This window comes from Odocoileus virginianus, chromosome 33, assembly GCF_023699985.2.
Source record: "Odocoileus virginianus isolate 20LAN1187 ecotype Illinois chromosome 33, Ovbor_1.2, whole genome shotgun sequence".
NCBI classification, from domain to species: domain Eukaryota; kingdom Metazoa; phylum Chordata; class Mammalia; order Artiodactyla; family Cervidae; genus Odocoileus; species Odocoileus virginianus.
Genome location: NC_069706.1, coordinates 18948877 through 18973940, shown reverse-complemented (window position 1 = coordinate 18973940; position 25064 = coordinate 18948877). Strand labels below are relative to the sequence as shown.

General features: G+C 41.4%; 2 protein-coding genes and 1 pseudogene across 4 annotated transcripts in view; 2 read left to right on the top strand and 1 right to left on the bottom strand.

Moving 5' to 3' along the window:
• MOSMO (modulator of smoothened) overlaps positions 1-23337 on the bottom strand; it is an 82782-nt gene extending 59445 nt beyond the window's left edge. Inside the window, exon 1 of the mRNA XM_070461005.1 lies at positions 23050-23337. Within this exon, the coding sequence (XP_070317106.1) occupies positions 23050-23155 (106 nt within the window). The 5' untranslated portion in view covers positions 23156-23337. The remainder of the gene's footprint in view (positions 1-23049) is intronic.
• LOC139032846 (E3 ubiquitin-protein ligase RNFT1 pseudogene) lies at positions 184-17208 on the top strand (annotated as a pseudogene).
• A 97-nt stretch (positions 23338-23434) lies between the features above and the next one.
• PDZD9 (PDZ domain containing 9) overlaps positions 23435-25064 on the top strand; it is a 32991-nt gene continuing 31361 nt past the window's right edge. For all 3 annotated transcript variants that reach the window (XM_070461002.1, XM_020899370.2, XM_070461004.1), the window contains exons 1-2: positions 23435-23655; positions 24667-24889. The gene's annotated coding sequence lies outside the window, so the exon portion shown is untranslated. The remainder of the gene's footprint in view (positions 23656-24666; positions 24890-25064) is intronic.

Below are 25064 nucleotides of genomic sequence, written 5' to 3'. Positions count from 1 at the left end.
ATGTGATAAGAGAGTGATCCATTTAGCTCCTTAGCAACAACAGCGACCCATCACAGGTGCCTGCACATAGGGTGGCAGGTGTTTCCGGTATGCTGATCTGTCCAGCCACTCTGCAAGGCAATAGGCATTATCCCCATTTACAGATGAACAGCATAAAAAGGCAAAAAGCTAAGACACGGAAAGATGAACACCCCAGATTGGCAGGTGTCCAATATGCTACTGGAGAAGAGCAGAGAAATAGTTCCAGAAAGAATAAAGACGCTGAGCCAAAGAGGAATGGACGCCCAGCTGAGGATGTGTCCGGTGGTGAAAGTAAAGTCCAATGCTGTCAGAACAATATTGCATAGAAACCTGGAATGTTAGGTCCATGAATCAAGGTAAATCAAAAGTGGTCAAATAGGAGATGGCGAGAGTGAACACTGACATTTTAGCAGTGAGTGAACTCAGTGGACAGGAATGTGCTGTGCTGTGCTGAGTCACTCAGTTGTGTCCGACTCTTTGTGACCTCATGGACTGTAGCTGCCAGGCTCCTTTGTCCATGGGGATTCTCTAGGTAAGAATAATGGAGTGGCTTGCCACGCCCTCTTCCAGGGAATCTTCCCAACCCAGGGATCGAACCCAGGTCTCCTGCATTGCAGGCAGACTCTACTATCTGAGCCACCAGGGAAGCCCAAGAATACTGGAGTGGGTATGCTCTCCAGAGGATCTTACTGAACAAGGAATCAAACCGAGGCCTCCTGCATTGTAGGTGGATTCTTTACTAGCTGAGCTACCAGGGAAGCCCCCTTCTCTGCCTTCTACCCAGCTATTCCCGTTCCCGGACAGACACTCAGTAGGCACAATGCAGCTACAAGTCCAATGCGACCCATCCCAACTAGCCCAACCCAATATGCTGCCGGAACACCAACTCCCGCACCAAACAATGGTTAGGAGGTTCCATCTTCCTCAACCATTTCCAGGTTTTGTGTTTGTAGAAGACAATGCTCTCGGGGTGGAGGGACAGGAATGAGCGAATTTAACTCAGATGACCATTATATCTACTACTGTGGGCAAGAATCCCTTAGAAGAAATGGAGTAGCTCTCATAGTCAAGAAAAGAGTCCAAAATGCAGTACTTGGGGTACAATCTCAAAAATGACAGAATAATTTCAGTTCATTTTCAAAGCAAATCATTCAACATTACAGTAATCCAAGCCTATGCCCCAATCACTAATGCTGAAGAAGATGAAGCTGAATGACTCTATGAAGATCCACAAGACCTCCTAGAACTAACACCAAAATAAGATGTCCTTTTCATCAGCAAAAGTAAGAAGTGAAGAGATACCTGGAGTAACAGGCAAGTTTGGCCTTGGAGTATAAAATGAAGCAGGGCAAAGTCTAACAAAGTTTTGCCAAGAGAATGCACTGGTCACAGCAACCCTCTTCCAACAACAAAAGAGATGACTCTATACAAGGACATCACCAAATGGTCAATACTGAAATCAGACTGATTATACTGATTTAATATATTGATTATATTCTTTGCACCCAAAGATGCAGAAGCTCTACACAATCAGCAAAACAAGACTGGGAGCTGACTGTGGCTCAGATCATGAGTTCCTTATTGCAAAATTCAGACTTAAAATTGAAGAAAGTAGGGAAAACCACTAGGCCATTTAGGCATGATCTAAATCAAATCCCTTATGATTATACAGAGGAAATGAAAAACAGATTCAAGGGATTAGATCTGAGAAAGAGAGTGCCTGAAGAACTATGGTCAGAGGTTCATTACACTGTACAGGAGGCTATGACCAAAACCATTCACAAGAAAAAGAAATGCAAGAAGGGAAAATGTTTGTCTGAGGATGCCTTACAAATAGCCAAGAAAAGAGAATTGAAAGGCTAAGGAGAAAAGGAAAGATATATGCATCTGAATGCAGAGTTCCAAAGAATAGCAAGGAGAGATAAGAAAACCACCTTAAGTGAATAATGCAAAGATATCAGTTCAGTTCAGTTGCTGAGTTGTGTCCGACTTTTTGCGACCCCATGGACTGCAGCATGCCAGGCCTCCCTGTCCATCACCAACTCCGGGAGTTTACTCAAACTCACGCCCACTGAGTCGGTGATGCCATCCAAACATCTCATCCTCTGTCGTCCCCTTTTCCTCCTGCCTTCAATCCTTCTCAGCATCAGGGTCTTTTCAAATGAGTCAGCTCTTTGCATCAGGTGGCCAACGTATTAAGAGTTTCAGCTTCAACATCAGTCCTTCCAACAAATATTCCGGACTAATTTCCTTTAGGATGGACTGGTGGGATCTCCTTGCAGTCCAAGGGACTCTCAAGAGTCTTCTCCAACACCACAGTTCAAAAGCATCAATTCTTCGGCATTCAGCTTTCTTTATAGTCCCAACTCTCACATGCATATGTGACTACTGGAAAAATCATAGCTTTGTTGATCATAGACTGTTGTTGGCAAAGTAATGTCTCTGCTTTTTAATATGCTGTCTAGCTTGGTCATAACTTTTCTTTCAAGGAGTAAGCGTCTTTCAATTTCACGACTTCAGTAACCATCTGTAGTGATTTTGGAGCCCCCCAAAATAAAGTCTGCTACTGAAAACAATAGAATGGGAAAGACTAGAGATCTCTTCAAGAAAATTAAGCTACCAAGCGAACATTTCATGCAAAGATGGGCTTAATAAAGGACAAAAATGGTATGGACCTAACAAAAGTAGAAGATATTAAGAAGAGGTGGCAAGAATACACAGAAGAACTGTACAAAAAAGATCTTCATGACCTAGATAATCACGATGGTGTGATCACTCACCTAGAGCCAGACATCCTGGAATGTGAAGTCAAGTGGGCCTTAGGAAGCACCACTATGAACAAAGCTAGTGGAGGTGATGGAATTGCAGTTGAGCTATTTCAAATCCTAAAAGATGCTGCTGTGAAAGTGCTGCACTCAATATGCCAGCAAATTTGGAAAACTCAGCAGTGGCCAAGGGACTGGAAAAAGTCAGTTTTCATTCCAATCCCAAAGAAAGGCATTGCCAGAGAATGCTCAAACTACCTCACAATTGTACTCATCTCACACGCTAGTAATGTTCAAAATTCTACAAGCCAGGCTTCAACAATATGTGAACTGTGAACTTCCAGATGTTCAAGCTGGTTTTAGAAAAGACAGAGGAACCAAAGATCAAATTGCCAACATCTGCTGGATCATCGAAAAAGCAAGAGAGTTCCAGAAAAACATCTGCTTCTGCTTTATTGACTATGCCAAAGCCTTTGACTGTGTGGATCACAATAAACTGTGGAAAATTCTGAAGGAGATGGGAATACCAGACCACCTGACCTGCCTCTTGAGAAATCTGTATGCAGGTCAAGAAGCAATAGTTAAAACTGGACATGGAACAACAAACTGGTTCCAAATAGGAAAAGGAGTACGTCAAGGCTGTATATTGTCACCCTGCTTATTTAACTTATGTGCAGAGTACATCATGAGAAACGCTGGGCTGGAAGAAGCATAAGCTGGAATCAAGATTGCCAGGAGAAATATCAATAACCTCAGATATGCAGATGACACCACCGTTATGGCAGAAAGTGAAGAACTAAAGAACCTCTTGATGAAAATGAAAGAGGAGAATGAACAAGTTGGCTTAAAGCTCAACATTCAGAAAATAAAAGATCATGGTATCTGGCCCCAGCACACGTGGCAAAGAAATAGAGGAAAACAATACAATGGGGAAGACTATAGATCTCTTCAAGAAAATGAGAGACCAAAGGAACATTTCATGCAAATGTGGGCACAATTAAAGGACAGAAACACTATGACCTAACAGAAGCAGAAGATATTAAGAACAGGTGGCAAGAATACACAGAAGAACTGTACAAAAAAGATCTTAATGACCCAGATAACCATGATGGTGTGATCACTTGCCCAGAGCCAGACATCCTGGAATATGAAGTCAAGTGGGCCTTAGGAAGCACTACTACGAACAAAGCTAGTGGAGGTGTTGGAATTTCAGCTGAGCTATTTTAAATCCTAAAAGATGATGCTATGTAAGTGTTGCAAATAGCTGAGATATGCCAATAAATTTGGAAAACTCAGTAGTGGCCACAGGGCTGGAAAAAGTCAATTTTCATTTCAATCTCAAAGGAGAGCAATACCAAAGAATGTTCAAACTACCACACAACAGTGCTCATTTCACATGCTAGCAAGGTCATGCTCAAAATCCTCCAAGCTAGGCCTCAACTGAGAACTTACAGATGTACAAGCTGGGTTTAGAAAAGGCAGAGGAACCAGAGGTCAAACTGCCAAAATCCATCATATAAAAAAAAAAAAAGCCAGCAAGGGAATTCCAAAATTCATTGACTGTGGTAAAGCCTTTAACTGTGTGGGTCACAACAACCTGTGGAAAATTCTTAAAGAGATGGGAATACCAGCTATCTTACCTGCCTACTGAGAAACCTGTATGCAGGTCAAGAAGCAACAGTTTGAAATAGACATGGAACAACAGACTGGTTCCAAACTTGGAAAGGAGTACATCAAGGCTATATATTATCACCCTCCTTATTTAACTTATATGCAGAGTACATCATGCAAAATTCCAGGTGGATGAAGCACAAGGTGGAATCAAGACTGCCAGGAGAAATATCAATAACCTCAGATATGCAGATGACACTGCTCTTACGGCAGAAAGTGAAGAGGAACTAAAGAGCCTCTTGATGAAGGTGAAAGAGGAGAGTGAAAAAGTTGGCTTAAAACTCAACATTCAAAAAACGAGTATCATGGCATCTGTTCCCATCACTTCATGGTACATAGATGGGGGAAACAACACAAACAGTGACAGACTTAATTTTCTTGGGCTCCAAAATCACTGTGGTCAGTGACTGCAGCCACGAAATTAAAAGACGTCTGTTCCTTGAAAGAAAAGCTATGACAAACCTAAGCAGCATATTAAAGAGCAGAGACATCACTTTGCCCACAAAGGTCAATATAGTCAAACCTACGTGTTGCAGGAAGGGGGACCCCTTTCAGGGCCTGAAACTGGACTCTTGTCTAACACCTGTAAATGAGTTGTCTGAGGAGACACATGTGCTGACAAAGCAAGAGATTTTATTGGGAAGGGCACCCGGTTGGAGAGCAGGAGGGTGAGGGAACCCAGGAGAACTGCTCTTGAGATTTTTGTGCCTTGAAAGCACCCTTCTTCGTGAAAAACCTAAGGAAGGACCTTTACCCCCATATGGAGGGGGAGGCATGGGGGCTTGAGATCGCCCCATACCTTTTTCACCCTGTTTTGAGGATATTTTAGGGATTTTAGGATCGAATTGTATAGAAGGCCTAATTGGAAATGTAGCTCTTAGACTTTTAGAAGCGTCTTTGGCAAAAAGGGACCAATTCTCATCAGAATGATAACGAGCTGCTGCTTCCTCTAAATCTTCCTCATCTTGGGGTGAAAGTTGTTTTTCTTTTTCGTCCCCATCTTCTGGATGACTACCGGTGTTCAGAGCAGCTAACATTTCTCTTAACTGTTGATAGCTCGGTTTGGACTCATCATCGTCTTCATTTCCCTTAACTGTCACTCTTTCGGATTCATGAGTTGGATCTAAGGCATCTCTAATCATACTCCACAGGGAGAAGGTATCGGTGGGCACCTTCTCTGGTCCATGTAAAGTATAATAATCTCTTAACTGTTTTCCCACCTTTTCCCATGTATCTAAGTTAACAGTGTCCTCTTCTGGGAACCAAGGACATTGCTCCTGTACAAATGTGAAAAAAGATTGAATTCTGGCCTTTTTTTACTTTAATGCTTCTCTTGTTTAATAGTTGTAATATCACTCCAATAAAAAGTTGCCTTTCTTTTGACTCACTGTTACCCATTTTTGTTAGCAATTAGGAGAAGAAAAAGGAGAGGATCTTTAGAGAAGAAGGAACCTGAAACGTACCCACCTTTCTTACCCTACCTTTCTTATGCAGGGGGGCCTGTAGCACCCTAGTGGGGTCCTAAAGAAGAAACCTGAAGCCTACCCACTTTCCTCACCTTACCTATATTATGCAGAGGGGCCTGCAGTGCCCTAGTGGGGTCCTAGCCGTCCTGAAAACTATACAATGAGGGGGCTTACCTTCAGGTTCCCTGTTTGTGGCGCCGCTTACTGAGGCTGGACCCCAGCACCTACGGTTTTTCCAGTAGTCATGTATGGATGTGAGAGTTGGACTATAAAGGAGGCTGAGTGCCAAATAATTGATGCTTTTGAACTGTGGTGTTGGAGGAGACTCTTGAGAGTCCTTTGGACTTCAAAGAGATCTAACCAGTCAATCCCAAAGGAAATCAGTCCTGAATATTCATTGGAAGGACTGATGCTGAGGCTGAAACTCCAATACTTCAACCACTTGATGCAAAGAGCGGACACACTGGAAAAGACTCTAATGCCTGAAAGGTTGAATATAGGAAGACAAGGAGGCCACAGAGCATGAGATGGTTGGATGGCATCACTGACTCAATGGACATGAGACTGAGCAAACTTTTGGGGGACAGTGAGGGACAGGGAAGCCTAGGGTGCTGCAGTCCAAGGGGTCACAAAGAATTGGACATGACTGAGCAATTGAACAACAAACCGATGAGGAAACTAAACTTAGAGGTCAAGCAAGAAGTCCAAAACCACATAGCTTGAAAGTGGCAGAGCCAGACTCTGAGCTGAATTCTGGCCTCACGCCTGTATTCCTTTCACAACATCTTTATTAATATTTTCCCAAGAATTCAATATATTATATCATATACACCCACTTTTATTTTAAATCAAGAGATGGATGGATGGTGAAAGAGGAGCATGGAACTATTTTTTGGTTGGGAAAAATAGAAAGAAAAAGCATTCAGGTAATTTTTCAAGCACAAACAAAACATCTACAGCAAAGCCTAAATTAGAAGCCAAGTATCAACAGAAACACTTTTCAAGTTAAAAACACTTAATTTGTACCATTTGTACCCCAACTGACACAGAAAATACTATTTTCCTCCTTATTCTATTCATTCATAGGGCCCCTCAACAAACAGTAACAATACTAACCAGGACTAATGGTCCCTCTCATGGGGGTTGGATGAAGAATATTGGATCCAGCTTATTCTGTACCACTTTGCTTTCCCATGGAGAGATCATTCATCCACTATAAGTTCCTTATCTTCCCCATGTCTACTTCCTACCATCACACACCACACAAATCACACAGACATTCATGCACTCATACAAATCTTCCTCATCTCCACTGAGTTAATTCTATCTCTGGATATTCTACCTCAAGAAATCTCTTACATACATTTTCTGCAAGTCTTCTTTTTCTTCCTCTGCCAGGGTGATTTGTAAGTAAAAAATGACTCAAAATATTGTTGACAAATGTTAAGAAGAATCTCAGTGAAGCACCTCTGTCACATAGAAGAAATCTGTGTTAAAGTCAAAGTGACAAAGGATCAGAGATACAAGCTATTTCTACTTTTTAAAAAGCTTTTTATCAGTAATGTAACTGTATTGCTTTCTATTTTTTTATACAGAAGTAAATATTTCAGTCACGACATGGTCTTACAGACTAGCCTAGTAACCTAATTTCTGTACTGACCCACAGAATCAACTAATCAACCTACAAATTAACTTTCATCTTAAAATATTTTTTTCAGAGTTGGGAATAACTAGATAGTAGCTGGACCTTACTCTCCAAAATAAAAACCAACTGACAACATGGAAAAAAATTATGAATTTCGTGGACATACAGCTACTTCAAGAAAACTTGGTATATTAAAAATATAAATATCATATCTGTGAAAATGAGAGATGACAATTAGGGATGCCAAATCCCTCTTTCCTGATCAGCCCCTTTCTGCTTCGATGTTCTATACTCACTTGAAATAGAACCTCTAAACCAAAATCATCACTTTTGCCCTTAAAGCAGCTCACTGTCCAAAGTTCCCAATTCTGTTCCCTACTCCAGGTTTAAAGACTTAGTGTCAACCGTAACACTTCCTCTTTCCTGCCGAGTGCAAATTGGAGTGAGTGCTAAGGTACAGAGATCAATAAATTTTACGCCCTGTTCTTTTTTATATATATAAAATTTTAAAAAATTATTTATTTTTGTCTGTGCTGGATCTTCGATGCTGCGTGGGCTTTTCTCTAGCTGTGGAAAGTGGGGGCTACTCTTTAGTTGCGGTGTGAAGGCATCTCATTGTGGAGCACAGGCTCCAGAGTGACCAGTCTTCGGTACTTGTGGCACATGGGCTCAGTAGTTGTGGCTCCGTATAAAGCACACGCTCCGGTAGTTGTGGTGCGTGGGCTTAGCTGCTCCAAGACATGTGGGATCTTCCCAGACCAGGGAACGAATCTGTGTCTCTGGCAATGGCGGGTGGATTCTTTACCACTGAGCCAGGGAGGAAGCCCTATTCTTACAGAACTTTAAAAATCTACGCTAGAAAGCAGGGAAATTAACATACAAATAGCCATAATACAGATATCCTACCATGAAAAACACACAAGAGGGAAAAATCACGTGAGGTTGGGGATCAAAACAGATTTTTATGAAGACAGCAGTTGATATATGCTTGGAAGATGGGTAGGACACTGACCGACAGGAACTGCTAAGCATGAAAGAGCATCACACTGAGAATAAACAACATAAACAAAAGACTTAGAGATGAATAAAGAGACTACAGATTATACTTAGGAAACAGAAAAGTAATACAGAGGGGCTGGAATGTAGACCCATGTAGGGAAAAGCAGGATCAAAAGTTGGTGAGATAAGCCAGAGGCATGTTGCGAAGATCACTAAGGGCCTTCTGTGCTATGGTAGATGAGGGTCACTGAGGGTTTCTGGTCCAAACATATGCAGTAGTTAAAAGCCAGGACTCTGGAGCTAGATTCAAATCTCAGCTTTCCACTTAGCAGCTGTGTGACCCTGGACAACTTACTTAATTTCTTTGTATCTCTGTGGGGCTAATAGCAGCACTTAGGCATGTTGTGAGGATTAAATTGGTTCACACATGTAAAAAATGTCTAGAAAAGTAGCTGTCATAAAGCAAGTACTTATAAGTATTTGCAACTATTTAACATCATGAGAAACGCTGGGCTGGAAGAAGCACAAGCTGGAATCAAGATTGCTGGGAGAAATATCAATAACCTGAGATACGCAGATGACACCACCCTTATGGCAGAAAGCGAAGACCAACTAAAGAGTCTCTTGATGAAAGTGAAAGAGGAGAGTGAAAAAGTTGGCTTAATGCTCAACATTCAGAAAACTAAGATCACAGCATCTGGTCCCATCACTTCATGGCAAATAGATGGGGAAACAGTGGAAACAGTGTCAGACTTTATTTTTGGGGGTTCCAAAATCACTGCAGATGGTGACTGTAGCCATGAAATTAAAAGATGCTTACTCCTTGGAAGGAAAGTTATGATCAACCTAGATAGCATATTAAAAAGCAGAGACATTATTTTGCCAACAAAGGTCCGTCTAGTCAAGGCTATGGTTTTTCCAGTGGTCATGTATGGATGTGAGAGTTGGACTGTGAAGAAAGCTGAGCGCCGAAGAATTGATGCTTTTGAACTGTGGTGTTGGAGAAGACTCTTGAGAGTCCCTTGGACTGCAAGGAGATCCAACCAGTCCATCCTAAAGAAGATCAGTCCTGGGTGTTCATTGGAAGGACTGATGTTGAAGCTGAAACTCCAATACTTTGGCCACCTCATGTGAAGAGTTGACTCATTTGATAAAACCCTGATGCTGGGAGGGATTGGGGGCAGGAGGAGAAGGGTATGACAGGATGAGATGGCTGGATGGCATCACTGACTCGATGGACATGAATCTGAGTAAACTCCGGGATTTGGTGATGGACTGGGGGGCCTGGAGTTCTGCAATTCATAGGGTTGCAGAGTCGGACATGACTGAGCGACTAAACTGAACTGAATATTACCATCCTATCCTTTAGAAAGATAAATTTAGCAGTGATGTATAGAAATGAACTGAAATAAATCTTCCCATACACTTTAGAGGTTCCTCAAAGATAAAATACTTTTTCATTCACTTAAAAGAAATATCTCAGAATATTTAGTACAGTTCCTTACAGACCACACATATCTTAATAAGCATTTATTGTGAGACTGTCTATAATAAATACAGTGGTATAGGAAATATCTACGTGAAGATTTAAGGAATATTCACACTAAATGAAAGATTTATTAAAATGGATGGTACTTTACAAGTGAACTGGTCATAAATGAAATGGCCTTGGAGATCTTTGCCTTACTTTGAACATGTCCTATTTTTGAAAAAAATTTCTGTATTATAGCTGAAAGTGGACCAAATAATGTTCCAGGTAAATAACTTACTGTGACTATACCACAAATGGGGAGACCCAATGAAATTCCCCTCTCCCATTTTCTTACTTGACCCAACCAACTGCATTTTCTTTACTTTTTTTAATCTCTAATGATAGCAGTATATGGTCTCTGTTGAACAGATCTATATTAAAAGTCAACAGCTGCCTTTTTGCTCAATATACACAACAGCAAGTGTCAAAATACCAAATGTGACCTTTTATTTATAGCAAAGCTAGTAAAGAGACATAGAAAAAGTGCAGTCTTTTCATCTCAATTAAAAAGAAAAAAAAAGCAATTTAAAGAACTGTCAGTTTGCTTAAAAACTGAAGTCATAAACAGAAATGTCATGTAAGTAAACTATATATTCTGGTTTATACATACTCATAAGTACATGCAAGTATCATTGATAGCAACACCCAAATCTTTATGCTTCTTTGTCAACTCTAAAGCAATAAATCCCAAAGGACTATTTCATTCTACTTGCCCATGGCATATCCAGTAAGGATATTCAATTTAGCTGTGATTTACAGCTAATGAGAGAATACATAATAAATTTTAGAGAGGTATGTTACTGAAAAGTGATTTTGATCCAAATACTTAGTTTTAGGTACTTAGATTTTCAAGGATCCTATGTTCCCTCATTCTCTTATCCAACCTCTCTACTATTTCAACAATACGCTTGCTAAATGGGCGTCCCTGATGGCTCAGACTGTAAAGAATCTGCATGCAATGCAGAAGACCCAAGTTCGATCCCTGGGTCGGGAAGATCCCCCAGAGGGAGTGGCTATACACTCCAGGATTCTTGCCTGGAGAATTTCATGGACAGAGAAGTTGGTGGACTACAGTCCACGGGGTCACAGAGTCAGACTCGACTGAGCAACTAACACTTTCATTTTTTCACCTTGATTTTCAAGGATCCTTAGGTTCCTTCATGCTCTTAGTTAACCTCTCTATTTCAATAAGGTTGTGTTAGTTAGCTATTTCAACAATAGCTTTGCTAAATATTACCTTTTCATCAGTCTACAGTCAATAAAGAATAAAATAATGTTAGCACTACCCATAATCTATTGTTACCAAGTGGACCATGCTTTTTAAGTATCAAACTTATCAGCAGTTACTTGCTAGCTGGGCAAAGAATTCTAGAAAGTACCTGGAAAAACATGTGTAACTTCAGAGCTTGACAATAAAACATTCTGACAACCAAAAAAATATGAATGCTATGTTTATGTGAATAATCATAAATAAGTTAAGTTGTAGATATGAAATTTACACTTATATATTATCACTGCTGCCACAGTACAGCCTAATTTCTTGGGTTACTCAGAGGATATAAAACAAGGTCACTATGTAAACAATTATCCATTCAAGTTGATTAAGCTATTTATAACTCAATAACAATAATTTCATGAACAGCAATACTTTATTACATGTCTAAATTTCCCCTGTAAGATTATGAAATATGGCCCACTGCTTAAGTATGCACTGAAATGGGGTATGGAAAAACTCATAAACTCACAGGTACATTGAAGAAGCTAATGACAACTACAAGAAATTTTATTTCATAAACAAAAACTGAAGAATTTTCAGTTGTACTATTTGCCAGGTTTCTATCAAGAAACTATCTCATATATCTCAAACTTATTTTCAGCCTTTGAGGTGAGACTAATTGACTGTACTCTAACTGAAAGCTTTACAGATCACTATAGTCCTTTAAAAATAATTTGGGAAATTATATGATTTTCACAATTCACTGCAGATACTATTCTTTAATTTATCTATTGTTCAGTCACTCAGCAAACCAGTCAATCTTTAATATACAGGAGAACAGAAAGTTGGGGTCTAAACCAGCGCAGCAATTTGAAGTTCTACAAGAGGTATTAACCACATCTGAATGATATAACTTTGATTAATAAAAAAATCATCAACTACAACTTGTCTAAGATCAATTATATGGCTAGCAAATTGTGGGACTGGGATTTGACTACATGTTGATCTAACCCAAATCCTGTGTGCTCTTTCCAGTATGGTAGGCTGTCTTTCACTTAGAAAACCTCTTTAGTCTGTTTCAGAAACATATAAACTCATGCATTCCTTGGTTTTGGTACTTACATATATCCCATGAAGTTAACATCAGAACTGCAACTGACTTCACAGTCTGTATTTCCGGAAAGCTCCCTTCCCCAAGCTGGATTCAGAAATATTCACCACAGACACACTATTGCCTTAAATCTCTTTTTAGAACAAGATAGGACATAGGTAAATAAATGAAACAGATAATACAAAAGGGAAACATTTTAAAATTAGGATGTTTTGACCTTTCATATAACAATGACTAACTTGAGCATTTGCTATATATTAGGCCATGTGCTAATTCTTCATATGCCAAATTTTCTTACAACCATCCTTTGAGATAAATATACTATTCCCAATTTTATAGCTGAGAAATCAAATTACATGCCCCAAACCATAAAATTCATAAAAAGGGAATTAAAAAATCAAATCTAGATTGACTCAAATCTCATGGGTTATTTTACTACACTGCAACTCCAATACAAACTCAACATTTATGAGGAAAGGGGTTAACAACAGAACTATTTTAGGTTTATACTAAGCTGAACAGTGGAGGACTGATGTATATTACTCTTACTATGCCAGCTTTGAAAGGGGTTCATGCAGCCAAGTGAGGAAGAACTCAACAAGTCTCGTCAGTCTAATAAATGCAACGGCTGTCATCACTCTGTAATACCTTTTTCAGAATTTCCTTCCTCTTAGATTTTTCCACTCTCTCATGACTTCTGTCTATGTTCTTGGTCCCAAATTCCCCCTCACCAAATCTTTTAGGTCAACTAGCTTCATCCTTCATCCTGAAGCCGCCTACATCTCTGTTGATAATAGTAAAAAGAGGGGCTTTTTGGAACTAAGGTTGTAAAATAAATGCTTTGTTCAGGAAATCTCATCTCATATTGGAAAATCTGGACTATGATGTGAAATTCACAGTATTATAAATTATTTCAAGCTTCAAGTATGATCTGTGAACACTGTAAAAAGACTGGTCTTTGAATTTTTATTCAAAGTTGTTATTTGATATGCTGAAATAAGTAATACTGATGATGTTACTTTTTAAAAAACCAAGGAAAAAATTTTATACCACTTTACCATTATGAAGAAGTGGTATTCTTGGAAGGCAAAGAAATTAACTGGCCCCAATATCCATCAACTGATGAATGGATAAATAAATGGGGATACACCACACAATTTGGCAATAAGAGGAAATGAACTACTGATATTTGCTATAATATGGATGAACATTGAAAATATTATACTAGGTGAAATAAGCCAATCACAAAAGACCACACATTGCATGATTCCATTTATATAAAATGTCCAGAATAAGCAAATCTACAAAGACAGAAAGCAGTCTGCCTAAGAACCAGGAAGTTGGGGGGTGATGGCGAAGGGATCTGGGGTTTCTTTTGGAGTACTGAGAATATTCTAAAATTGACTGTGGTTATATAAACCACTTCAGTGTACACTTAAAATAGGTGCATCTTAAGGTTAATGAAACTATATCTCAAAAAAACTGTTTTAAAAAAGAAATTTACTGGGAAAAGACTCAAAAGGCCATTGAAGAAGTTTTGTTAATGCTTTTTAAGTTAAAGAAGAGCACAATCTCAAGATTTTTGCTCTCTGTGGTAAGCCAGTTCTGTCCTTCTCAACAAGTCATGTCCAAAATGATTAACACGACAAAGTTCTAGATAGTTTAGTTTGTTTAACAAATGATGTTACAAAGCTCCTTCACACCAAACCAACTCTGATTACTGAAGCTGTCACAGTTCAGGAAAAGGGCTTATCATCTAATAATTTTCTACTATTTAATATACAGATGTGCTTCGGAAGCTTGTAATTTTAATGTTTTAAACCAAAGGCTACCAACTTATAGGCTAGGATCTACCTAAAGATCTTGAACTCTTATGTGACAGATGTCAAGCCCACAGTGTCCTATCTGAGGTTTACCAGGATTTTTTGTGGAGAGAGTAGTGGGTAACAGAATGGGAAATGAAATCCCTCCTCATCTTTTTCAATCATCTGCCAGTCTTCGTACTTGAGAAAAAAGAAAATCCTTCCTTGCAAAAGGCTAGCCATCTCCTAGGTTTCAACCAGCTAAGGCTTTCTTCCCATTTCTGATATTTTTATCCATGAGGGGTAGGGTGGAGGTACCGCTGTTAAGAATATCTAAGTTTATCTGTGTCCCCTCACTCAATCTTTCTCAGGTCAGGAGGAATGATGTCATTTGACTGGCAGTTTAAGATAAAAAACTGGGCATAAGTGGTCCAACTTTTTGCCCCTGGGAGCAAGTTGCCTAAAGGGAGCACTCATCTCTTTCGTTCTTTCCCACTGGAAGTCCTACAGAGCAGGTCCCCCAATCCTGCCTGGGACTGGAGAATTAAGTCTGTTCAATTTTGAGGCCCAGTAAGAGGAAGCTGGAAAAGGGAAAGGCTACCCACTCCAGTAATCTGGCCTAGAGAATCCCATGGACAGTCCATGGGGTTGCAAAGAGTCGGACACAACGGAGCGACTTTCACTTTCAAGAGGAAGTTACTTGTCCAAGGATATAAGTCACATTCTCCAATATCCTCTTTATCACATAATAAATAATATTTTGGTTCCTAAATATCTTACTCTTTTTTTCTCAGTTAGTTCACAACATAAATAGGGATGAGGATGATAACGAGACTCCTTAAAAACTCTCACATCGGCCGAGCTGGGCCAGAGTTGCCTGCGACGGGGTCTGAAGGTGATGGCTCTGACCGAAGGCCTCAAGACAGCGTTTCCCGCTGTTCCTGCCGTCGCTGCTTGGGCCTTGGTCCGCTCACCGTCATGAGAGGAGACAGAGCCCTGAAGCAAAGAAATCACAGAAAATGTATTCACGGGCCATACAAGCCAACTGCAGTCAACTGCACAGCCCTGCAGGAGCTGCAGGCGGTGAGAATGCCTCAGCCTCCCAGTGTGTCCGAACAAGACGGACAGGAGAAGCTTCCTGTCTTTATTCTGGAGATGTTCATATCCAGATAAGCTCCCTACCTAAAGAATGTGCTGAGAATCCAGGCTCCAGAAATACAAGGTCAGGTGTCCACAGCTGTACGCATGGATGTGTGCATAGTCGCTTACGGAGCCACTCCCACAACGAAGCCAGGCAACCTGATGATAGCGACACGGAGTGTGGAGATCATGGTAGCAGCTCCTTCTCAGAATTCCGGTATCTCTTCAAGTGGTTGCAGAAGAGTCTTCCATATATTTTGATTCTGGGTGTCAAACTTGTTATGTAGCATATAACAGGAATTTCTCTTGGAATTGGGCTGCTTACAACTTTTATATATGCAAACAAAAGCATTGTAAATCAGGTTTTTCTAAGAGAAAGGTGCTCGAAGATTCAGTGTGCTTGGTTACTGGTATTCTTAGCAGGATCTTCTGTTCTTTTATATTACACCTTTCATTCTCAGTCACTTTATTACAGCTTAATTTTTTTAAATCCTACTTTGGACTATTCAAGCTTCTGGGAAGTACTTTGGGTTGTTGGAATTACAGACTTCATTCTGAAATTCTTCTTCATGGGCTTAAAATGCCTTATTTTATTGGTGCCTTCTTTCATCATCCCTTTTAAATCCAAGGGTTATTGGTATATGCTTTTAGAATTATGTCAGTATTACCGAACTTTTGTTCCCATACCAGTTTGGTTTCGTTACCTTACGAGCTGTGGGGAGTTTGGTAATGTAACTAGATGGAGTCTTGGGATATTGCTGGCTTTACTCTACCTCATACTAAAACTTCTGGACTTTTTTGGACACCTGAGAACTTTCAGACGGGTTTTGAGAATATTTGTTACACGACCAAGTTACGGAGTCCCTGCCAGCAAGAGACAGTGTTCAGACGTGGATGATATTTGTTCAATATGTCAAGCTGAATTTCAAAAGCCAATTCTTCTCATCTGTCAGCATATATTTTGTGAAGAGTGCATCACCTTGTGGTTTAACAGAGAGAAGACCTGTCCGCTGTGCCGAACTGTGATCTCAGACCATATAAACAAGTGGAAAGATGGCGCCACTTCATCACACCTTCAGATATACTAGGTTTTCAACTTAATACTAAGGCCACAAAACACTAATTTTATTTGGTTACAGTGACTACTGGTAAAGATATTAGAATGGATTTTCAGGGCTGGAAGTTAAGGAAAATGTTCCCAAATGGTTTTAGAGTATTATAGTTAAGTGTGTAGTCCAGTTTATCAAAATATGAAATGAAAGATCCTATATTATGTAAGTAATGTTCAGCCTAATGCATATGCAGCATTTATTCTGTCCTTATGTGACCTATGATGACAGTGCTACATTGTAAATGTGTTTTCTTGTTAATGTTACCAAAATGACAACTAGTGGTTTTATAGGAATTCAGGTATTCTTTCCAGACACTGTTTTCAGAATAAAGAGTATTTTTCATAATATTTTAAGATACACATTACCTGAAAGTAGAATTTTCTTTAGCATTGACTTTTATAATTCTCATTCTAAAAATCCTAAATTTTTTCCTAAAACTTGTATTTTTAAATGAAAGCTATAAATGCTATATTTTACCTGCACAATCAGAATTTTCTAAGGAAGACTAATTTACGGAGGATGAAATATTTTAGTATTGTGTTATTCTCTTCCCCACGTATGATTAGCAGTCATTGAGAATAAATGACAAATTCCTTTTCTTTGTGGACATAATACATACAATCTTGCCCTCAGCTTTAATGTTCATGATTTTGCTTTTTGTATAGTGCCATGGACTTTCTAGAACTAACTATTAAAATAATTCACATGAATTACAAAAAAAACACAAAACTCTCACATCCAATCTAATTTTAAAAAGAACAAGAGTGAAGATACTTTCAGGAACAAATACACTATGACAGACTATAATCTGAATAAGAGAACCAATTCTAGAGAGAAAAATTTTGTTTAGATATAAGGAAGAGGTTCAAGTTCCATCATGTGCTGGAAGACTCCTGAGAAACAATTGGAAATCTTCATAAAGAACACTAAGTAAATCCATCTAGGATGATATAGGATGGTAACAATCTTCAATGGTTGGGCTTAGCCAGTGGCTCAGCAGTAAAAAATCTGCCTACAAAGCAGGAAACACAGGGTTGATCCCTGGGTCAGGAAGATCCCCTGGAGGAGGGCATGGCAACCCACTCCAGTATTCTCGCCTGGAGAATCCAGTGGACAGAGAAGTCTGGCAGGCTACAGTCCATAGATACAAAGAGTTGGTCACGACTGAAGCGACTGAGCATGCACAATCATAAATGGTCACTGAAATCTGTGTCATAAAGGGATGCCTCAATAAAAGGATCTCTAGATCACTTATATTTATCAGGAGCATCTTTGTTGATCTTGTTAAAAATCTTTCTTTTTCACTAGAATTGTCTCGTGAGGGATGAGAAAACAGTAACTGTGAGGTTAAGGTATTTGTACAAAGTGCAGGACATCCCTTTAATACTGAAACCCCAATCTCCTTTACCTCTTCTGTTCTGGCAAAAATTTAAGCCACTGATGTATGCACAAATTCCTACACAGGTAATACTTCAATGAAGAGTGTTCTTGAAGGGAGACTTTGCAACCCTGAAACTCAAATCTCATGTGCAAAGCACCAACTTATGGGGGAAAATGTAGAAATGACTATTTAACATTGGCTAAATATAAGAACCCTAGGGAATCAAATCAAGTCATAGATGTCAAAGTGCTTCAAAAACTATAAAGCACTACATAAAATAGTCTTGATATTGAGTTCCAGTAACTAGTAGAAATTTGACCCTAGTATAGCAGAATTAATGTAATTCTGCCATTATATTTACCTATCATTTAATACTTTTTATTACATTAATAGAAACTCCTAAGGGTCCTTACTAAAGTATCCCTCCCCAATGTATATTCCCCATACAAACGACATATATTTCTGTTACACTCTAGAGTTCACTGGTGGTCCAGTGTTTAGGAATGGGGTTTTTCACTACCATGGGCCTGGGTTCGATCTCCGGTTGGGGAAGTAAGGTCCTACAAGCCACTTGTCTTATGCCACAGCCAAAAAACGGGGGGTGGGGGGTGGTGGTGGTGGTGGTGGTATTCATCATATCTTTAAAAGTTTGTGCATAATCCACAAGCTATTAGAATAAATTCAGGAAATGCTATCACACACAGATGAAAATTAAAGAATATAGTTTCTCTGTATTTGGGCCAATACTATAAAAACACATTAAAAACTGCCAGTATGGGACTTCCCAGGTGGCTCAGTGGTAAAGAATCTGTCTGCCAATGCAGGAGACACTGGTTCAATCCCTAGGTCGGGAAGATCCCCTGGAAGAGGCAACAGCAACCCACTCCAGTATCCTTGACAGGAAAATCCCATGGGCAAGAGGAGCCTGGTGTGCTAGAGTCCATGGGTTTGCAGAGTCAGACGTGATTGAGCATGCCAAAGCAGGGGACATGGGCTTGATTCCTGCTCCAAGAAGATTCTACATGCTGTGGGGCAACCAGGCCTGTGAACCACAACTATTAAAGCCCACATGCTCTAGACCCCAGGCTCTGCAACAAGAGAGGCCACCCCAGTGAGCAGCCCATGCACCGCAAGAAGAGTATCGAGCCGAAGAGGAGCCTCTGCTCACTGCAACTAGAGGAAGCCCATGTGCAGCAATGAAGAACCAGCACAGCCAAAAAAAAAAAAAAGAAGTCTTAAAAATGGTAAATTAACAAAAAACACAAAACTTCCAGCATGAAACATGGCTCATAATCTTACAGTAATATAGTTTATTAGTTGGGATTTAAGGAAGTTATTTTACTCAGCTTTTTGTTTTGGGATATTTCATTTCCTTTTGGGATATTTCATTTCCTTTCAGAAGCTGAGGAGTACAGAGACTAGAAGTTGGAGATGAGAGACTAAAAGAGGAGAAATAGTGATGGAAAAGTCCAAAGCCAAAAGGGAAGACAAATTTATCTGACTTGTGCTAAGCTTTGATGTTTCCTCACTTCCAAGCATCTAATGAGATTGTGTCAGTTCTCAGTAATAAGTTCTGAGCTTCAGTTTCAAAACTGGGATTTTGACACCTATTACAAATTTGAACAGCCATACAATGATATCTAACCTTTAATGAGCATTTACTATGTATCAGGCATTGTTCTAAATGTTTTACATGGATTAAACTCAATCATTACAATAACTCACTGAGATGTTATCTCTATTTTACAGAAGGGGAACTTTAGAGAAAGGCCAGGTAGCTTAACCAAAGTAACAGAGCTACTAAGCGGTAAAGTTTGGATTTGAACCCTAAACTTTCCCTTACTAGTTTATGGCAGTGGTTTTCAAACTCCATTCTGAGGAACCTTTCAGCTCCAGGAGTTCTATTTTCAAAATATACTTTGTTCATTTAAAAAGCTGCAGTAAAAACACCGCAATCAAGACTTTTGTACAATGTATAATGCACCAAAGGGAATCAACAACATATTAACTTTTTGCTGCCAGGTAAAGTCACTTTTTTGCAGATCTTAGCATAGAGCCAGTCCTGCTACCTTTGAAACCTTAACTGAACTTCCTGTAAATGTTTCATTGATTTGGAAAGTGTAACTCTGCACTGATTTTTTTTTTTTTAACTCAAGACTAGATCTGTCTGTTCAAGTAAAAAGTACAGTGAGCATACAAGCTCAAACACTAGGCAAGATTCAGGTACATCTTACCACAATGCAAAGGTACAGGAGTGAACAAATAAACACACTACTTCATTCATTTTAAGTTTGGGGGAGCTCACTGTCTGACATATTTAACCTTAAGAAATATAGCTTAGGGAATTCCCTGGTGGCCCAATGGTTAGAGCTCCATGTTCTCACTGCCAAGGGCTCTGGTTCAGTCTCTGACTGGAAAAGTAAAATCCCACAAGGCATGGCCAGAAAAAAAAAAAAAGAAAGAAAGAAAGAAAGAAAAGAAATACCGGGTAGATATGATTTTGAAAAAATCTCCAGTGTTTGTACTATCTCCTCTTATTCCTCTTGCTAAACACAGAATATTTAACTGAAAGGTATCTTGAGATGGCAAGGGAAACTGTTAAAAAAAAAAACAAACAAACAATCACCTCCTCCACCCCCACTTCAGCCACACATCACCAGTGTCACAGTCTGGACCTTGTGCCCCCAGCCCCCTGCCCTTCCACTCCGCTGTATCAATAACTCTCAGCGAAGTCTTCAACTCGACGGGTCTACGTCAACTATTCCACTGACCATATGCCATCTAGTATTCAATGACTAAAATATATATAACAGCTTTCTTTTTCACTTTTACTCTTCATCCAGCTGAGATTTAATGAGCTATCATTACAATATTTTGACCAATGCCCTAAACACTTGCTCCTCTGTTACTTTGTTGCGTGTATCTGGCAAACCACAACTCTGAATGAAGCTGTCTATTGGCTTTCATCACACACTGGTGCCAGAGTAGCTGAGCACCAGGAGAGGGTCAACAAAGCATAGATCGGTTATCACACTTTCTGTTCAGGACCACTGACTCCAGTGAAGTTTCCACACTGCTAGATAATCCTATGGCTTCCAGCTGTCTCTCACAACTATTATTTCAAACATTTTCTACTTCTTTCAAACCTTGGTCTTCTGTCCCTCCCATCTCCAAGGCAACTCACAGCTGATGACTTTGCCTAATTTGAAGGAGCTGTATTCATCTTATTCTTGTTTTCTTTCAAATATAATAAAGTATAACATCTTCTCAGGAGTGTTATGAGATTACTCATCTCTCTCTCCTCTCTCTCTAAGCTGTTTCCTTCCCATGGACATTCAGTCTATTTTATACACTGGGATTCCACTTGAAACTTCTTTACAAAAGGAGTCACTGCACGCATAATCAGATTAAAAACAAGTCAGGAACTGGATGTCACACACAACTAGTAACACTGACATTACTAACATTTTCAGAAACAAAGCCTGCAGTTTCACCAAATTTGAAATCATTCTGATATTTTCTTTACATGCTTAACAGTTTTAAAAAAACAGATATAATTAACATATAAGATTGTGTATATTTAAGGTACACAGTGTTTATCTGATACATTTATAAGTTGCAATATCACCACTGTAGCAATAGCTAACAATGCTACAGGGTCACATAATAATCATATATGGTTTACAATTAAGAGCTCTGCTATGACTATATAGGCAAGAAAAGGAGCAGAAATTTTTAGAGTGTTATTTTAATAACCAGTAAATCTGACAGCATGATTTTGTGTTACTAGGTCTAGATGGGGGAGAGAAAGGAGGAGGAAGCAACAAATGTCCCAGCCACGGCTTTTTTTAAGAGCTAAAAATACTGCAGGATAAATACAGAATCATAAGCAATACTTAAGAAGTAAGTCTGACAGCATAGTGATACATGCTTACAACAAAATATTCATGGAGGGAGTCTGATAGTCCCAACTCTATTCCCTTCACCTGCACTGAACAAGCAGAAAAAATGTTTATTCCTTTACTCCCATCAGCTCTCCTGGCAGCTGTTACATTAATTAAAGTTTTCGTCTTACAGGTCTGGGTGAGTGTGAGTGAGTGAGTTTGTGTGTATGTGTGTGTGTGGGGGGGGGGGGGGGTGTGGTGTAGTTGGTGGCCCAAGCCAGGAAAAATGCTGCAAACGCATTCACCTGGGATATCCTTCAGAAAGATGCCCACCTCTTTCCTGAGGGCACCACCTCGTCGCTGCTGCCTACAGTTCGGTGGTGTTACAGCACGCACTGTTTGCTACTGGGCTGCCTACAACTCTAACGTGTTACTTAATTTTCTAACTACTATTAGGATCTCGAAAGCGTTTTGTGATGCGCTGGAATGAAAGATGCTCCATAAAATGAAGTTTATTATTAGGATTATTACAGCTCCGGGGCCTAAAATAAAGCAAAATTATAACCACATAGACTTCAAAGGGAAAATCGGAAGCCACATGTAACTCAAACACTGCCAAGTGGGCAGGGGCTGGGCAGGGGAGCGGGTCTGAGGCTCTCATCCGGCGCCCCCCACCGCCACCAGCTCTCGCGGCACCATTAACCCGGTCCTGCCCGGACCTCTAACCCGGACGCCGCTTCTTAGGGTGGGGGAACGAGGGTCAGCGGTCGGCCCCGACTCCTTTCGGCCTCTCGTCGCCCGTCAGCTCTATGGGGACTCTCACACCCCACAGGCTGCCTCGCCCCGGGCCCCAGTCTCACCGCCTGGTTTCTAATTCCTTCACAGGCGCCTCAGTTTCTTCCAAATCGGTTTCCTCCCGTCTCCCACCTTGACTTTTTTTTTTTTTTTTTAAAATCCAGGACGACACTCGTTCCTCCCTTTGCTGTCCCTCAGGTTGGCGGCTGTCTCCCTTCACCCTCTCTCCCGGTCCAGGACCACCAGCCCGGTCCAGATCTCCTCGGCCACTTCGCACTCAGCCCGCGGTGCCGCTCCCCTCCGTCCGGGGGTCTGGCTCGCGACCCGAGTGTCCCCTTCGCCAGCCCCTCGGCAAGGCAGCCCGGGTCGCCTCACCGCCCCCTTCTTCTAGGCTGGCCGCCGCCGCCGCGCATCCTCCAGCCCCGTCTTCTCCTGAGCCGGGTCTCCCCTCCCCTCCCTTCGCCCTCAGCCAATCCCCCGCCCGGCCCCGCGCGCCTGCCGCTCGCTCACCCGCGGACTCCCCGGTGTTGATCCAGTCCGGGTTGGCGATGCTGGCGATGGCGAAGATATCGGCGGCCAGAAAGAGACATCCTGAGATGATGGTCAGTTTATCCATCTCCCCGCCCCGCTCCCCCCACCCCCCGAGCCCCGGGCAGGCCGCGGCCTCACGCCTTCCGCCCCATGGGCCGCCGCCGGGGCCAGAAGACCCCACGCCGCCGCCTCGCTCCCCCTCAAACCCCGCGCGCCGCTCGCGCCCTCCGCGCGCCCGGGACTAGCAGCCGCGGCGCGGCCCGCACAGCCGGAACCGCCGTCCGCCCCGGAACTGCTCCGCCCGCCCGCCCCTCACCCGGAAGCGAAGCCGGGGCGCTGGGGCGGCCGGCTCCGGCTCTCGGCCCCTGACGACCCCGTTCTGTTCTCTCGGTCCAGCCCAGGCTGGCAGCCCCAGTCCTTCCTCCCGCCCGCCTCAGGCCTTGCTCCGCCCGGCTTCTTCTCGGCCGCCCGCCTCGCTGCCCTGGAGTGGGCAGGAGCCTCTTTTCTTCCGGCAGGAGGTGGCCTCGCGACCGCCGAGGAGCCAGTGACAAGCACTTGTCATCTTGTATTATCGTTGCCTCTGCCGTATCCGTCAGCCCGGGACTGCTCCATTTAGGGAATGATTAGGGACTCCTGCTTGCAGCAGGCGCTGTAGGTGCTGGGGGTGCCGGAGTGGACAGGAGAAACAAGTTTTCTGCTCTCAGAAAGCTTACCTTCTAGTGGGGGAAGAGACAGAAACTTTGTTAAAAATTCATCTTTAATGCTAGGTGTTAATCTGTTAATTAAATTGGGGGTAGATCTGAGGAGAGGTCTAGGGGGCGGCGGTTTTATGATACTTAGCATGACTAGGGAAGGTTTCACTGAGAACGCCACGTTCATAAAGACCTCATGCGTGAAGATCAGGGCAAGACTGTTCCAGACAGAGAGAAAAGGAAGTGCAAAGAAGGTTAGGGAAGCGGGCAAGGAAGAGGTTGGGCTGTTAAAGGAACTGCAAAACGGTTAGAGAAAAAGAGAGGTAGGCAGAGTTCAAATGTAGGACTTCGAGAGCCGTGATAAAGAGTTTGAATTTTGTTCTCAATGCAACAGGAAAGCAAGGGAGGGTTTAAAGCAAGAGGGTGACAGGTCTTATTTAGTCTGTAAAAAGAGTATAGATTGTAGGTGGGGAGGGGCAAGAACAAAAGCAGGGATACCAGTTAAGAGAAACAGTAGTCCAGGAGAGAGAGAAATGTAGCTTTAGCTAGGATAAGAGTAGTGAAGATGGGGGACAGTGGGCAGATAGGGTTGTTTTGTAGGCAGAGGAAAGGACGTGCTGATAAATGGGAGGGTGGGGGCAGTTGAAAGAAAGAGAGGATTCAGGGACTGACTCCTAAATTTTTGGCCTGAGTAACTGGGTGTTTGATGATACTATTTACTGAGGTGGGATGTGGGGAGGGGCTTAAGTTGGATGGAGAAACAGAAAAAGAGATGGTTGGCAGAATTTGGTAGCAACACATATGGTCTACCACATACCACATAGGATTTTGCTATCAAGCGGAGGTTTCCTTTTCTTCCATGACTCATGTACTTAATCACTATTAACCCTGACGTTGAGTCCAGCTCTTTCTTTCCCAGAGAGTTCCCCATGCAGTGAACAAGAAATGAGATGTTCATTTTCTCCATAAAGGCCACCTAGGTCATCTCTTGAAAGACCTAGAAGAGTGATATCTGTCTCTATTTTTGGAATGCCTACATGCCCACGAAACTCAGCAGGTTTCAAATTCCACCAGTCCAACAGCCTTGCAGAAATGCACAGAGTTATCAGTATCACCACATAGATTGGGTAAGGAAGTTCAATTGCTTGCTGATAGACTTTCCTGTCCAAACATTGGTCTCTTATGGTGGGGGCGGGGGGGTGGTGGGAAGGGTAGGGTTTTTATTATTATTATTAAATCATATGTTTTTCCTCTGCCACAGAAATTGACACAAGCTGATTTATATGTTCCAGGGATTTAGAC